The sequence below is a fragment of the Trichoplusia ni genome, chromosome 2 (assembly GCF_003590095.1).
Source record: "Trichoplusia ni isolate ovarian cell line Hi5 chromosome 2, tn1, whole genome shotgun sequence".
Lineage (NCBI taxonomy): Eukaryota > Metazoa > Arthropoda > Insecta > Lepidoptera > Noctuidae > Trichoplusia > Trichoplusia ni.
Window position 1 is genome coordinate 2647148 of NC_039479.1, and position 15765 is coordinate 2662912.

General features: G+C 36.2%; 2 protein-coding genes across 3 annotated transcripts in view; one reads left to right on the forward strand and one right to left on the reverse strand.

Annotated features, from left to right (window-relative positions):
• The window catches only part of LOC113503298 (ras-related protein Rab-23), a 40489-nt gene extending 39151 nt beyond the window's left edge, over positions 1-1338 (forward strand). For both annotated transcript variants that reach the window (XM_026885153.1, XM_026885161.1), the window contains 3 exons: positions 63-142; positions 588-757; positions 1073-1338. In XM_026885153.1, coding sequence (XP_026740954.1) covers positions 63-142; positions 588-757; positions 1073-1185 — 363 coding nt within the window. In that variant the 3' untranslated portion in view covers positions 1186-1338. The remainder of the gene's footprint in view (positions 1-62; positions 143-587; positions 758-1072) is intronic.
• A 618-nt stretch (positions 1339-1956) lies between these two features.
• On the reverse strand, positions 1957-15087 carry LOC113503329 (BAG family molecular chaperone regulator 2). Its single transcript, XM_026885196.1, has 4 exons — positions 14784-15087; positions 12712-12854; positions 11280-11392; positions 1957-6928 (listed from the first exon to the last, which is right to left on the reverse strand). Exons 1-4 carry the CDS (start codon positions 14885-14887, stop codon positions 6689-6691), a joined length of 600 nt encoding a protein of 199 aa, XP_026740997.1. The 5' UTR covers positions 14888-15087; the 3' UTR covers positions 1957-6688.
• Between the last annotated feature and the right edge of the window lie 678 nt (positions 15088-15765).

A 15765-nucleotide genomic window follows, 5' to 3' on the forward strand; every position in this document is an offset into this window, starting at 1 on the left:
ATTACTGTATTAGTTTCAAGTGTTTTTACATTAAAAGAAACTGACGAGTTTGTTCTTTTCAGGTGGAAAACGAGTGCGGGGAGATCCCGACAATCATAGTTCAAAATAAAATTGATTTGATGGATCAGTGCGTTGTTGGACCGTGAGTATTCTTAACAATTTGTTTTTTCACATTGATATATAGTAAAATGGATTTGTAGGAGCAGGACAGCTTACTACTACTTTTATAACATTTAACAAATATATTATTTTGTAGATAGGCACTAATGTTGTCCAAACAATAGTAACTTCTGAAATGTCAACATATGACATTCCCCGTATAACTTACTTAGCGAAGGAGTTTATTGCTTCTAAAAACCGACTAAAAACGCGATCTGTCGAAGTATCAGTTATATACTATAACTGATACCGCGCCAAATTCCATTTTCAGTCGCATGTAATTTTATCTGTTATCAGCCCCGATGATCTACCGTTGCCACTGAAAAAAATATTATTGCCGTTGGCTTCCAGCCTGACATTATATTACAATGCGTGTAGCGACGTGTTTCTTTCACAACTTGTACCAAAAGACATGCCCATGTTTCCAGTGACGAGGCGGAGCTGGTGGCGCGCGCGCTGGGCTGCCGACTGATGCGCGCGTCAGTGAAGGAGGACGTCAACGTGGGCGCCGTATTCCGCGCGCTCGCAGCGAGATGTCTCGCCGATATGCGCCGCGACGACAACGATGCCGCACCCCCCTGCCACGCACCTGTTATAGGTGTGTAGTGACCAGATAATCACGCTGTTATTAGCATTGGTTAAGAACTAGAGTTAAAACGGCGTTAGATTTAGTTGATTTCCAGCGATCTGTGATAGGGCCAATTTAAGAATTTGCCTTGGGAATCTTTGAGTGGGAAGTTGTTTTTTGGAAGGGAGGAGGTATTATGCCGACATTTTGGTGCATACCCCAACCTTCCTTACTAGAGATCGCTGGCGCAGCAGACAAACCTCATCTCATATAACATTCCTAAAGAGAAGAAAACAGTTACCTCATTATTGTCAATCATGTTTAATTTTTCTCGATCATTTTCAGGAACATTCACAAACCACAACAGCAATGGGACAATACTACTGCGGCCGACAAAACACCGGCCGCCGGGGGGCAAGAAGAAAAACGTGCTCAAAAACGCTTGCAGAATACTTTGACCACAATACAATACTCTCAAGTCTCAAAATAATTACGACAATACTTCGATGACGTGACAAAGGACTGCGTTCCTAGGGCAAGGAATGTCTGAAACTGAAAATCCAAGTACCTATTCTAAAATATATTTAAAACTCATAAAAAAATGAGTGAAAGAAAAGTCACAAAAAGCTAGAAACATCCTACAGATTATTAAATTTTGACATTTAAAGGTGTTAATAATAGCCCTTAGATTTTAATGTAGCCAGTCCAAGCATACGTGATCAATGTGGTTAAGCTACTGCTCAATTTAAACAACGAATTTATCTGCAATTAATAATTAATAGATACTTTGTAAATATTGACACAATTATGAATACGTACCTACTGTTAAATTCAATTAGCAAATTAAGTTTAAATCTGTTGTTTTAAATTAAAAAAAAAATCTTTACAACGAAAAGGCAAGTCCACAAAAAAGTTTTACATTAAAAAAAAGTATATAATACCTGAACCATTTCCATTTTCAAAAGTGACGAATAAAGTTTTTTTTATACTTTTTAGTTTCGCAGCGGTATCATGACAAATGATTACTTTTAGTCGATTAAGAAAGCTGTGTAGTCATATTATAATGTTTTAATTAGTAGATATAAAAATAACAAAGCTATGTAAATATTTTGTACTTAATTACCTAACTATTCTTTTAATGAAAAATAAATTATTTTCAAATTATTTATTTTATTTTATTCCTTTTTCATTAAGATTAGTTGTTGGGGTGTAATAAAATAAAACACATGTTTCACATTATGGTATATATTAAATGACGCCATTAGGTATAACTTTACAAATCGTACGATAATAGCTAATGAACTTAAAAATGCGACAAACGTTACACGCTTCGAAAAATTTCTTACAATCGACACATTTAGACATATAGGGTGAAAGTGTCAATAATTATCAGTCATTTTAGGCACTAAAGCGAGATAGTCTTTATTTATAACTGGTTTCAAATAACGTGACTAAAAGTACGCGTAGGTAGTAGACAAAATATCGCTGTCCGGTAGAGAATAAATATAAAATATTTAAACTTTAGGATACCTTATCGAAAAACAGGCACCAAGATCCGCTGGTTATAATTATCAATCGAAGTTTAAAACATTTATTAAGTTGGAAACATACTAGAAACACGCTACCCGAATCCACTTGTCAACACTGGATACATTACCAACACGCTACGTGATGCTGCAACACGCTTTGCTGAGATGGCATTTGCCTACTGACACGAGTAGAATGCCGTGACGTGGCTTCGCGTTTAATTAGTATGTTTCCACCTTTGCATCCCACAGACTACACAAAGGAAGTCCAAATTGTAGTCATATTATTTGTGGCCAGTTACATTACCACAGTAGCGGATATGTTCCACGCTAAAGTTCTTGTTTAAAAATCAGGCACTAGATTAAAATGCTAATATTAATACGAGCTCTTTAGCCAATCGCAGTATAAAAGAAAATACAAGTGCTATTGTGTCTTCTTGTTTAAGACAAAAGTTGCATTTTCGAATTTAGTAAAATTTGTATAGGCTTAGCCTTTCGTTGGTTAAAATAATATACACAGCGCGCATTGAGAAAAGCGTGGAAGCGAGACACACCTAGACGCAATGTAGTTTGCCATCTCCCTTCCACTATTACAAAAGTCCTAAGAGCTAAACAGACTGGTAGCAAATTATTATTATTATTTCTTTTTTATTCTTTCATACCTCCTTTCAAATAGAATTATGTAAAGCAGGCAGTGTAGTAACCAATAAGTACGGCGACCTACGACCAAAGCTTATATTATACATCATAGATTGTACTTAGTACAGAGTACACTATCAAGAAGACTTAGGAAAGACAACATAAGACATAGCAAAGGTGACTAAAAGACATTTAAAGAGATAAATATTAAATAACTGTAATATTATAATTATTTAAACAAAATATAAATCTTTCATTTAACTTATTTTGATCAAATCAATGGCTAATTTCGCTTTTAGCCGACATCTATTGTACCCTGAAGACAGTCGATAAGCTCGCTAGCCCAATACTGGAACGCAACTTTAAGATGTTTTAAAAGTATATCTGTCTCAACTTTAGGTATGAAAACGACACAGACGGCACGAGACTCGCTTTAAAAGTAAATAGCGTTTCAGTATACGGGCATTAGACTAGTAATTCGGTACACATTGTGATGAATCAAATATTAGTAATGCTTGTAAGCAAGAACGATAACAAAATAAATTTTAGACACTTTTAGCAGCTGAAGGAAGCACAAAATTATATCTAGATAACAATTGACAGTTTCACATAGAAAATAGTATATTTCATAACTATACTATACATATACTTCGAAACTATAATTTACAATTTAAAATAACTGTGTTCGGATAAAAAATTGAGCATCATTTTGAATGAAGTAAGTACAGGATGTTTCTAAAATTCTTAAACGGTTAAAGAGTGCCTGTCTGCTCACACAGTGTTTGTTTTAAACTAGAGATGGGATTTGAGTAGATAAGGGTTCTTAATATACATTAATAATAAAGCTACATGTATATGTTCGATACGCTAAAACTCCAATTTCTGAATTACCAATCAGGGTTTACATGAGTTTGTCATCATTTAGACTTGAGACGCTATGATTGGCTGTCAATATTTTGTTAAATCACATGAGTTATAGCTGTTAGCTAGCCTTTAACATTTTGAAAGCCAGTTCTCGCAAGGTTTTGAATCAGCTGTTTAAACCTCAAGGAAACCCAAGTGTAATTCGTAATTGAATATTTTCATTAAAACAATCACATTCGTGATCAGAGAGTCTACCGCCACTTGTGGAAGCGTGACAGCGCTATACACAGAGTAGAGCGACATCTTTCTCCCACAGCCGCAACTATATTACTTCAAGGGGCGGCAGTAGGCGGGGCTACTCATAACAGCCTCACAAACCGTAGTTACTTATTATAGACCTTATGTATATAGACACATAGCACATACATTATCAGTGCAATTTACTTCGCTACGTATAAAAACTTGACTATTTATTAAGAACTTACGTTATACACCTTATGGAGAGAGTACACAGATATAGAACTACTAGTCATCCGTCTTCACCTGGTTTAGCATGTGATGACGTCACAAGCCTCTACAAATGCAGTACTTAGAATTAACGGCTCTTGGTCACGTCGCGACAGGGCAATAAGTTTGCACAATTGTATGTATTACTATCGCAATGTCTTATTTAAACATTAAAGGGATCAGAGCCTTACTTAGCATATGTTTAATTGAATCCTTTCACAAGGATATTCGGAACAAAACATAATTCTTCATGAGAACGTGAGAATCAAATAGGATCCGAGAGATATAACCATAATGTTACCATAATATAATAATATTAGTTATATAAACTATTTACATATTAAGAATAAATTAAACAATCGAAGCAGCGAACTGCAACGCAGTGTGGAGCATTATACACAAGTTTATAAATCATTTCGGCAGTAGGATATATTTTACAAGTAAACTACAATAATTAATGGTCCGTATGAATAAACGCAAAAAACAAAACATTCCACATCGCTAACAATGGAATAATTAAAAAAATACTAAGAATACAAACTACTTGGACGCTTCACTAAGTGTAAACGAACATATTTTTTATAGTTGTTGTTCTAATTTCGACGAGTTTTAAGAACTACTTGTAAAGCAGCATATTATCAAGAAACATTTATATAAAACTTGAACCACATGTTATTCAGACCTTATTGCCTTACGATTAGGGTTACAGTTCCAGAATCAGATTCTTGCTCGATTGGTGAATTTAGCGTAACTTTTAAAAGCAGCTAGACTAGACAAACAAAGATTCATAGCAGAAATATCATACAGAAGTATGGACTCTATTCTCAAGGTTCAAAAGGTTCAAATTTCTACAAAATACTATGCAGAGTTACATTTCCACAATCCACAAACATCCTTGATGGTACAGCAGCCTTACTTCTTCACAGTCTTAAACAAGTTCCTATACACTTGGTAAAACGTCTAAAATAAAAATACAATGAACAATTATCACAATTGCCAAGCTTTAACTGCGGTGGACCTGACGAGAGGAGGGGCCTACTTTGGTTACTTCTGTTATCACGTTAATAGTTTAAATCACTTGCGTCGATAGACGATGCGAGAAATATCATGCGTTGCAATACATTGCGCCGTCGAACAGGTCTCGAATCAAAAATTATATATAATCGCCAGCAATGTATCGCAATTGGTTAGAAGTTTTCGCAACGTCTAAATCAGCTTTTAATTAGTGTGATCTAAAACAGTGGTAGTGTCTGAGCGAATCCAAAACTAATAATATGGTCTTAGGTACTAAAGGGATATATGTAATGTGTTCAGTGTTAAGAAAATATGAAAACTTGGTCTCATGGTTTAATATGTTTTTGTTTAGAAGAAATTGGGTCAGTAGACAAAAGATGTTGTGTTAAGCTCTATAGCTAAGTTCGCTAGAAACACCTGGATGAGAGACAAGGTAGAAAAATGTGTCAGGAAGAAGACCTGTATCCAGCTGTGTATATAATCATCGAGATAAGTAATATCGCGGCTTTAGGATAACTCGTCACAATCGCAAAACGATCCGTCGGATGGAAAAAATCGATTGGGGCTGTCACCTAAGTACATGCCATGAAAATCACACTAAAGTTTGTGTTTGGGTTATCAAATTACTTGTTCTGAGTCTAGAAGTCTTGTGCTTTTTCCTGTGACTTGAGTGTTCGTGAAACCTCCCGCGACACAAGGAAGAAATTCTTAATGTAAATATAAAATAAAATCATGTTACCAAGTTTCATATTTCCTAAATAAATGCAAGACTAGATAACGATGTTCATTCATATGTGTACTTGTTGTTCAATTTACGTCATTTCAATTTCATATGAGCGTTTATCGAGTTCGTTACGGCTGAGCTAACAGTCAAGTGCCGCGTATGACTAAACGGCGTTAAAGTGGGCATCGTGTCTTACGAGATATCATATGTAACACGTTGAATGTCAGGCCTAAAGGTAAAATAACATATGAGTTACATCATGTTATGTGAACATGGACAAGTGAATATTTGAGTTTAAGTAAAGCTATTTTTAATAAAAGCATTATTTTCAATCGCTCATTCAACGTGTTAAAAATGACTTAAAATGCCTATTAGTTTACTGTAACAAAGCACATTAATATAGATGATTAGGCAACCAGATCTTAGCTGTAAACATTACGATGAATGAAATTGAAAGACATTCAGGCGAATACTGAATACCACTTCAGTTTAACCACTTCGTACGATACGACAGACTTAACTAAGAAAATGGATTCAGTATTCGTAAACAGTAGAAACGCTCACACACAATGTATCACTGTTTGTCTGGTGTCTGGTGTACTACGGCCTCCTCGCACGCACTGTCCAAATAAAGGCGAAGCGTCACGCTCAGCGAAAGACAAGTATGCTGTCAAGCATGTCTGCGACTCACGAGCAGGTGGTCACGTTGAGTTTAGCGAAGTAGTCGAGGAGACCTTGCAGGCGTTTCTTGACTCGTTTCTGATCGTCGAGGGTGCAGCCGAGGATGGCGGACTCGAAGTTCTTGTCGGTGCCGGTGGACGGGTCCGGCTGCGACGTGCACGCGTTCATGAACGTCTGGCAGCGCGTGTGAGCGATCACCGCGTCGTCGTGCACCGTCATCACCAGCTGGTCTATGTACATGTTCACCTGGAATTAATGGAGGAAGGTGTGATGTGAGTAAGGGTGTAGAATTAAATAGTCCTTAAAAGAAAAAAGGATGTGGAAGTACTTCTGGAGTTGTTAAATGTTTATTTTTCACCGTTTTATATAAATAATTTTATATCTTTAATTGAGGATTTTTTATTACTTTTATATACTTATATCCACATTTCCAAGTCCAATCACACAAGTATCGAAGGCAGAAGAAAAAATTAGATAACTTTTTATATATATCGAAGTTTTTGCTGCTCAGTAATTTAATCTAATTACAACCTACGTCATCGCTACACCATGGAATTTCAATAATGTTGCTAATTACCACTGGTAAGTAATCAACGCAACACACGTTATAAAAAACATTGTATTAATTACTCTAAGTTATTCGTTGTACAAACAAACCTTTATTGTAACGCAACTTACACGTTTTAAAAAGGCTATGAAATGATTATTTATCCTCTTTACGTTAAAAAATAGTAGCTCCCTTCAGCAAACCTTATGGACAAATCATGTTTTCATCAGCTCGACAATAGGATTATTTCAGTGCCCTTTCTTTTAAATCCCTACACGAGTATATTTGCAGACATTCGGTCATCTTTGACCTCCACAACCTTTAAGCGACTCGATCGATTTTTTGTCGAACGTGTCCAAGAACATTCGGACATAATTCACCTTTATACAAGACAAACTAAAATTAAAATCGCTCAATCCGTTCGGGAGCTGTGATGCCACTGACAGTCAGATAGACTGACACGTCTATGTTTTCGTGCCGGGGTGTTAAAATGACAGAGATATCATAACGATGATTTTAGTATTCGGCCAGTACTGTTTTAACACTAGCCTGCAAATGTAGCTCCCTTGACAAAAGGCCTCATCCCATATAACGAAGGATTGGTAATTGATCATCATGCTCACTAACTACGAGTTAGTGATTCAAAATTCGATATTCCAAAGAGTAACAAGAAGCTGTATAGCACAATTAAAAAAATCCACTTTCAAATTAATTATGAATGGATATTCTAAAGATTGTTTATTTCTAAGTGATTGCTATTGTTCCTCGGCCTCGGCTATTGATTCCTAGAACTCTGATACTGAGTCCTACATTTAATCTAGATGCGCAGGTTAGTTGCGTGGGTAACTATCTAACCAAGGTTATAAGACTTGATAGGGTGTCGAAACCTCGATCTATAGATGTCGATGTCGTGGCTACAGCTTTGTTAAAATGGAAGCAAAGAGGTGAATTGATAATCAACAATAAAAAAACAGCGTTTCTGTTTCCGATGTTTTTAAGGTTTTGCTCTTGGGAAAAAATCTACACATCAGTCGTTCACCCACTCTGCTTCTCCATTCAATGAATTTATCGGGAACAAAGTCATTGTGTGTTATTTTCGATCATTAAATAATTATTATAAAATAGTGGGTTACTAGTCACATCACTAATTAAGATAATATTATCATATCAACGAACAAATACAATCGGCTTCAAATAAAAACTACTGAGCCAAATCCAACGGCAATCACACGTGAAATAAAAAAGAAAGCACGAAATCTGTTCACCCAGTCAAAGATTCTGAAGTAAAAAAGAAAAAAGTACAAACGAATAAAAACCCCCTTTTTGAAATCCGATGAAAATTAATGTCACTCGACATCAGTAAATGCACTTAGTATAATATATGAGCTTGTTTACTCTCAAATAGAAAGCGCAGACAATTGTGTCATCTTATAGCAATTAGTATAATATACTGTGGCCGGAGTGTAAGGACATCAGAATTGCTAATACTGTGACCGAACACAATGGGTGTACGCAAGACGGGACATCGCCCTCATACAAATGAATTATGTCATTGCTATTTTTTTGTCGCGAAACATAATGATATTTTAAAATAGTTAAATTAAATCCTACTAACTGAGTGGTTGAAGCCACCACGCCAAAACGTCTGTACTCGACGTGTCGCGAGTTCGATCCCCGCGTATGACAAGCCTTTGTGTGTTTCACGAATGCTTGTTCTGAGTCTGAGTGTCTTTTTGCACGTGATTTCAATTTTTGTGAAACCCTATACGAGACAAGGATTAAATTCCTTGCTGCGGGAGTCGTCTAAAATGTCTGTGAATGCCTACTGGTAGGCCAAGATATCATCAGGCTGGATTCCACAAAACTACATACTACGTGATGGACACAGTCGTAGATGCTGTGATGAGCTCGACTCCTACGTGAGGGACTGGAAAACTCTTGCCCTAGGGAAAGAAATATGGAAAAAGAAGAGGGAAGCCTTTGTGAGCAGAAGTGATACAAAATGGGATAATTATAAAAATAAAGATAATGAATTTCACAACTATACTGTATAGTAACAGTTGACTATTGAAAGTTAATTTAAATTTAATGCTTAAGTGAACTACTGTTTGATTGGTCACAGGCGTGGAAAATAACTAGGTCAGACCACTAAAGGAATATTCCGTAAATATTAACTGACGAAAGCTGATTGGTCAGAACGCCCAACACCCTGCACTTACACTATGAGATATGTATACATGTCATAAAAGAGGTTGCAAATGCATTTGACTTATACGTATATTGATAAGATTGTTACATAAGGTTTTTTGGTAAATAAGTAAATAGTGACTTAATAAAAAAATGCCACCTTGTTTACTGTTGAGTTCAATTTCCATGATGTGTTCTTGTTTTTTTTACTCTGAAACTTAATGGGGAAGACTTTCCTAGCAGTAGGGCACGTAATAAGTAAGTAAAAAGAAAAGGTTTTGTTTAAACTTTTTTCGTTATGATATGACTAGTATATACCGTAACAAATGGTTTAAGTAACTCTAGACAAAACAATTTAAGTAATTCGGTAATGTTTTGTCAACGACGGATCAGTCACGGTGGATGCATCGTGACATTAATCGCGTGACCGGGACAACTGCTCGGGCCGGTCACAAACCGCTGTCAATGTCACTTGCTCGCTTTCTGGTTGCCCGCGAATGGCCTTCTACATAAAGAACAATTAAAGCTCACGCAACCCACCAGATGTACTGTGATCGAGTTTGACTGCATTCTCAGTAGTATACATTTCATATTTTCATTTACCAAACTCGACACGTAATTTGAACAGAAAATACTGTTTAAATTGAATACTGTTTGTTCCTGACTTCTATATCAGGTAAATTGACAGCTTAAACAGGTTTTGAATGCAGATTGAGTTTGTTATGTACAAAACCCTGGGCAAGGTCAAAGGCTAGTATTAAAATGCAACGCAAGGAACATTCAACAAAAGCAATGTCGAAAATACTCATTGTCTTAGGCGGTATGGGGGAACACACAAAATCCAAGTAGGTATAAATACATTTTCTGATTATACTTTCAACTGTAGAAATGAAAAATAAAACCTATATAACGGTACTCTTTTTCTACGTATACAACACGATACAAGTACGATACGCATATTTTCGTGCAAAAAAATACATTGACTTTTAAACCCAGTCCGGTCAAGGTTAACAGTTGTATTGCATTCAAAGTATTTTGCTACATACAGCTACCGAAAAAACTACTGCGTCGCAGCGAAATGGTAAATGGTCCTAGTGTAATAAGACGTACACTCACAAAAAACTAATAGTATTTTAAAAGTCTAATTCAAGCTCTGTATCAGTTAACAAACTACAATCTAGAAAATGTATTTTATAGATACAAATTAGTAGTTTGTTTAGTTTGACATGAATATTTTTATTACTTAATATAATTAAATTCCCACGCTAGAATACACAAGATCCATTGATATTAGTAACTACTGGATCTCACGTCAATCAACCAGTATTTTATCCTATACAATCAGTGGTTAAGATAATTACATAAATTGCAACTCGTTTATACATAGATGTTCCCCCCTTGCGTTATGTCATGTGAAGAATTCGCTTTAAATGATGAACACCCCTGGCTTCTGTAAGGCTGAATTTAATGTATTGTGGATCAAGTGTTCCGTATTATTATTGACCATAAATCTAATGACCAATCAGAGAGCACAGCAAGAGGGTACACAGGTGATTATCTAGTTTTCAATAAACCAATTAACTACAGAGGTAACTTCTTGCCACCGTTTATCAATATCATTATTTTTCTTTCCCATCCCAACTGTCATAGGTAAACCTGTGATGCTAAAATCAGAGGGTCTTAAAGTAATATCATAATGGTTGTGGAAACGTCACAGAGCAATACAAACGTAGAGGCATCTCTCTTCCACGCCAGATATTATTTCAAGGTCCCCAGAACTCAACACTAGACCCTCATCCATAAATCATGATGTGACGTCATGTTTTATTAATTCTTTAAAATATGAACTGTAGTATAACATACCTGGTGTAAAGCCTCCTCCTGCTGCGCGTCCCGGTCGGTGCGAACAGCCACCTCCACCGTCATCGCCCTGGCGAGGATGCGGTCCGCGTACCGGGTGATGTCGTCCTTGTCACCTACGCATTAAGTCACAAAGTGCAGTGACAGCATACAGGAGACAGTTGAACACTTCATTATGAAGGCAAATTATGTCAGGGTTTTAAAGATGAGAATTGTGTGGCGAATCAGTCAAATATAAATATAGAGTCAAAAAGCCTAACAAGCTCAAATAAACTACTGCATTGGATTGGTCTTTAGAAATGAGAATGTACGAATATCTTCCGAACAAAGACTATCGTATATAAAAAGGTAGGTAATGAAAAAAAAATATGATTCTTATTTGTGTGGTGTAACACACATATATTGGTATATTTTAATTTAAGTCATGTCAGCTTAAGCCTCGAGGACAGATATAGGTTACTTTTTGCGTTTTGTGTTTAATTTTAATAAACTTGTCAGAAGTTTTTGCACTTTACTTAATGTATTACTTGAAACTTGTTTTTGTAACTTGAGGTCTTTAAATACGTGTGGGAGTACTTTTCAACACACTTTTATTATACTGATGTAATTATGATGACTGAGTGATTTATCGAGGGTTCTGAGATGAATGGGTGTAAAATGACGTAGTGGCAATGGCAGACGCTTCAATGGATTAATTAGACAAATATACAATCTGCCAGGAAAATTCAAGACTGATTTAGCTCGACCCTAAACACGATGCAGCATGTTTAGGGTGCATATGTTTAAACAGCCTGAGCCGATCAAAACCAACATGTCAAAAGGGTATGACAAACAAATATTACTTTGCACAATATTTTCCAAATCAATGGAATACTATTTATTTCCTGCAATTGCACCTGATCCTCTATTCAACGCTTTTTTTCAACAATACATAAATCTATGGTGGAAAAATGAAAATATAAGTTTCAGAAAAACGCTTATAAAATTTGCCTTGTGTATTGATAAGTGTCTAAAGACGCGAGTCCTTTTATGAAACTACGAACGTGAAGAGTTAAGCTCGCCAGAGCATATTTTGTTTTAAAATTTGTAAATTAAATTATTATTTCCGTTTGCAGTAGTATAATAATAGCACTCGCCCTAAAGCAGTGCCGGATTAAGCCAGCGAAGGGTCTGTAGCAAATCAGGCTAACGAGGCTCTTTGGTTTGCTCTAGTTTCTCAAATTATTCAGGTTATTTTTGCTGTAATACCCTCCCCTAACTTGTGTGTAGTGCAGTATAAGTAGTAAAAAAAACAACTTGTACGGGTAGCCCTCAATTTAAAAATAAAAGTAAGCAAAGGCTTTTTAAAAGTAATTTTTAAAAGCCTTTGCTACTGTTGCTACGTGGTTGTTCCGGCCCTGCCTTAACGCGCCATTCAATCGTCATAGGTACTTACATTCTGTCACATCACCAAGCAGTTCCGAGTGTTTGATGCTGTCGAGGGTGGACAGCAAGGAGTCCCGCTCCTCCTCGATGCGGACCGTGTCGCGCCGCAGCCGCTCCACGCGCATCTCCACTTGATCCAAGATGGCTATCAGTCTGAGAACAATTTTATGTTGAAGTAACAAAAACATGGACGGCTGCGAGTCAGTAATATCGGCAATGAAAGTTTTGTACAAATTGACTAAAGACAAATTTGCGACAAAATTGGCCACTCATCAAATTCGTCGGCACAAACCTATGTATTACAGTATTTCTTGGTGAAAATTGGTGAAAATTTCAAACATGTAACTATCACGTTTCATGGTATACATCTTAGTGACACACGGACGGGCAGACTGACAGATAGATAGACAGCGGACCGTCGATAATATGCTTCGAGTTCCGTGCTCTGACCTTTGCGTGCTGGCGCGACGGGCGCCGAGGTATCCCTTTCGGTCAATCCTGCTTAAGGTTTTGCGACACTACCTTTACTTATTATTTCCAGGCATGAAAACACTTAAAAATAATAGTCGTGAGTCACTACAAAAATCGACCTTAAAACTTGTAAATAAGACTGTTAAGTCCCCCAACACTGTATGGTAAACATTAAATAAGGTATATTTGATGTATCATGTCCAATTTATATCAATTATGGTATCACAAGTGGTAAACATGATAAGACTGATAAATTGAAAACTTATTTAACTCATTATTGGAAGCAACATTGTAAACAATTTAAAAATTACAGCATTACTTCAGCTGCGGTTGAAACTAAAACACAAATCAACCTATGTTATACTACTTGTAATTTGTAAAAGAAACTCTGTTGAAGTAAGGCTTTCACAAGTAAAATATAACCATTCGCAAAGCTATAGATAATTGCTAAAGCTACATTCAACATTGAACCAATGATGGACAAGTACTTAACGCACATTTGACAACACCATTAACAAGATAACTGTTTTATCATCCATTATGAGCTTATAGCTGTTACACTTTATAAGACTGTGTGGGTATTTAGAAGTTTAGTAGATATTTTTCACTATTAGAAAGTACATGTACACCTACTTAAAAAAAAAAATTCTTTGTCACAAAGAGTCATACGTCTTAAAAATAAAAAAGTGGCAAATGAGCCATTAAAAATAAAAAAGATTCATTCATTCATAACTATATTTAGAAATGATGCATAAATTATTGTGAGTTTTGTCGACTTTGCTCACCCTAAAATTTAATGAGATAAAAATTTTATTAAATGGGTAGTCAAAAAGTCATTCAAATCAAGCAAATGAAGCTCTGTAGTGCACTTTGGGGGAAGCCCGTAGAAAACTAATATGGTAATAAAATAATCATGCAAGTCATGTGAATGTCTCGGACTTGGGTTTCAGTCGGATTTAGCCCGAACAGAACACACATGTTGTTCTCCTATCTATCTCATTAGGAAGATATGCATCACTGGGAACACCGGTTCTGATGTGGAGCTCCTGACTGTTCTCCAAAAGACCACAGATTTAATTGGCTGCTGTACTTGTTGTCATCATCATTATCATGGTGAAATTATCATTTAACATTGTCCAGAACAGATAAAGAAGTACCCAGACACAAACAATTTACTTGGTTTTCTTAATAAATGGTGTTCTTAAGACCTGAGTAGATAATGCAATATGTGCCTAGGTACTATAGACACTGGTTTATCTTTTGAACTTGTGGATAGAAAAATAATAGCACCTGGTAAAATATATTCTAAATCATAATTTTTCGAAGTCACAATATGTTTAAAATTTAATAATCTCTCTACCAAATATGGTTCCACTTAGCAGTTAACAGTATTGCTCAAATGGCTCCAGGTTGTCGAAAAACAACATAAATATAATTAATTATAAGCCATAGAAACATACTTCTGCGTGGGTGCGCTCATAGCGAAACTTTTTTTATAACTCGAGAGCTTAGGCGTTGACCTTTTTAGGATACTGACCGCGCACCGCACTACCTGGTTATCGAATCAGCGCTATTATGATATTTAATATAATATTCCTTGTCACATGTTACCTGTCTTTCGGCGCCTGGTTCCCGAAAGTGGCAGATTCGTCGATGAGGGGCAGCCGCGAGCCCTCGCCGGCATACAAGTCCACTGCAAATTGATCTACTTCCATACTTTCGTAATCGTCACCCCTCGTATTGGCCAGCGTTATTACTATATAACCGTAGATATTTTGCACTCAGGTACAATTCTTAATATTACTTCTGATTATTACAAACAGAAGGAACAATTTTCACCTGAGACGTCAAAATCAAACTAACCAAAACAAATTAAGTGACGTTTCTCTCTCAAATATTCTTGAACATTTCCGAAAAAAAAGAACAACTGTCACTCACGAAGTGACGTTGTTGCGATTAGATACAACTTTTGCCAGTCGACTTAGAACTTAATAGCAATGTGTTACGACTGAGATTGAAAACACGGGTTCGAACCAATGACAAGAACGAAATACCATAGACAGGATTGTAAATTTACAGATTAAAAACATGTATCGATTTTATGTTGGATTATTTTCTCATGTTCCCAGTTTTTGAGGTAAAAGGCGTCTACAGTGAGCAGCCATCGATTTCTGCCTTGGCCTTCATATTTCGCCTTCGCCACGTCTTGCTGATCTTCTAGGCGTAAATAATTAGCAGCAAATTCTAGATATTAATCAAACTCGGCTGAGTAACTTTCTGATGGCTAAATGCCAGGTTCTTTGATGTGCTGACAGATTGTTGATAGATTTACTAACCGAATTAAGGCGGGGTGACTCTGGAAGCTTACTTTATTTCTTAATTGGACAATACATCTGAATGTACTGACTAAATTCTTCTTGTGTAAGACACAATAGTGTCTGAACACTATTGTGTCTTACACAAGAAGAATTTAATTAAGATCAGGTTGTGGTGAGCGCTGTTCGCGGATTCAGTGAAGATTAATGTTAACGCATGACTCAAAAAATAACATTTCAATAGTCTACCGTAGCTAGAAATGCAGTTAAAATAAAAA

Excerpts from the sequence above, each read along its gene's own strand:
- LOC113503329 (XM_026885196.1), bottom strand. The coding sequence starts at position 14,887 with ATGGAAGTAGATCAATTTGCAGTGGACTTGTATGCCGGCGAGGGCTCG. Across the intron at positions 12,855-14,783 it reads AACCAGGCGCCGAAAGACAG|ACTGATAGCCATCTTGGATC; the intron begins GTAACATGTGAC and ends AATTGTTCTCAG. Across the intron at positions 11,393-12,711 it reads GCTTGGTGATGTGACAGAAT|GTGACAAGGACGACATCACC; the intron begins GTAAGTACCTAT and ends CTTAATGCGTAG.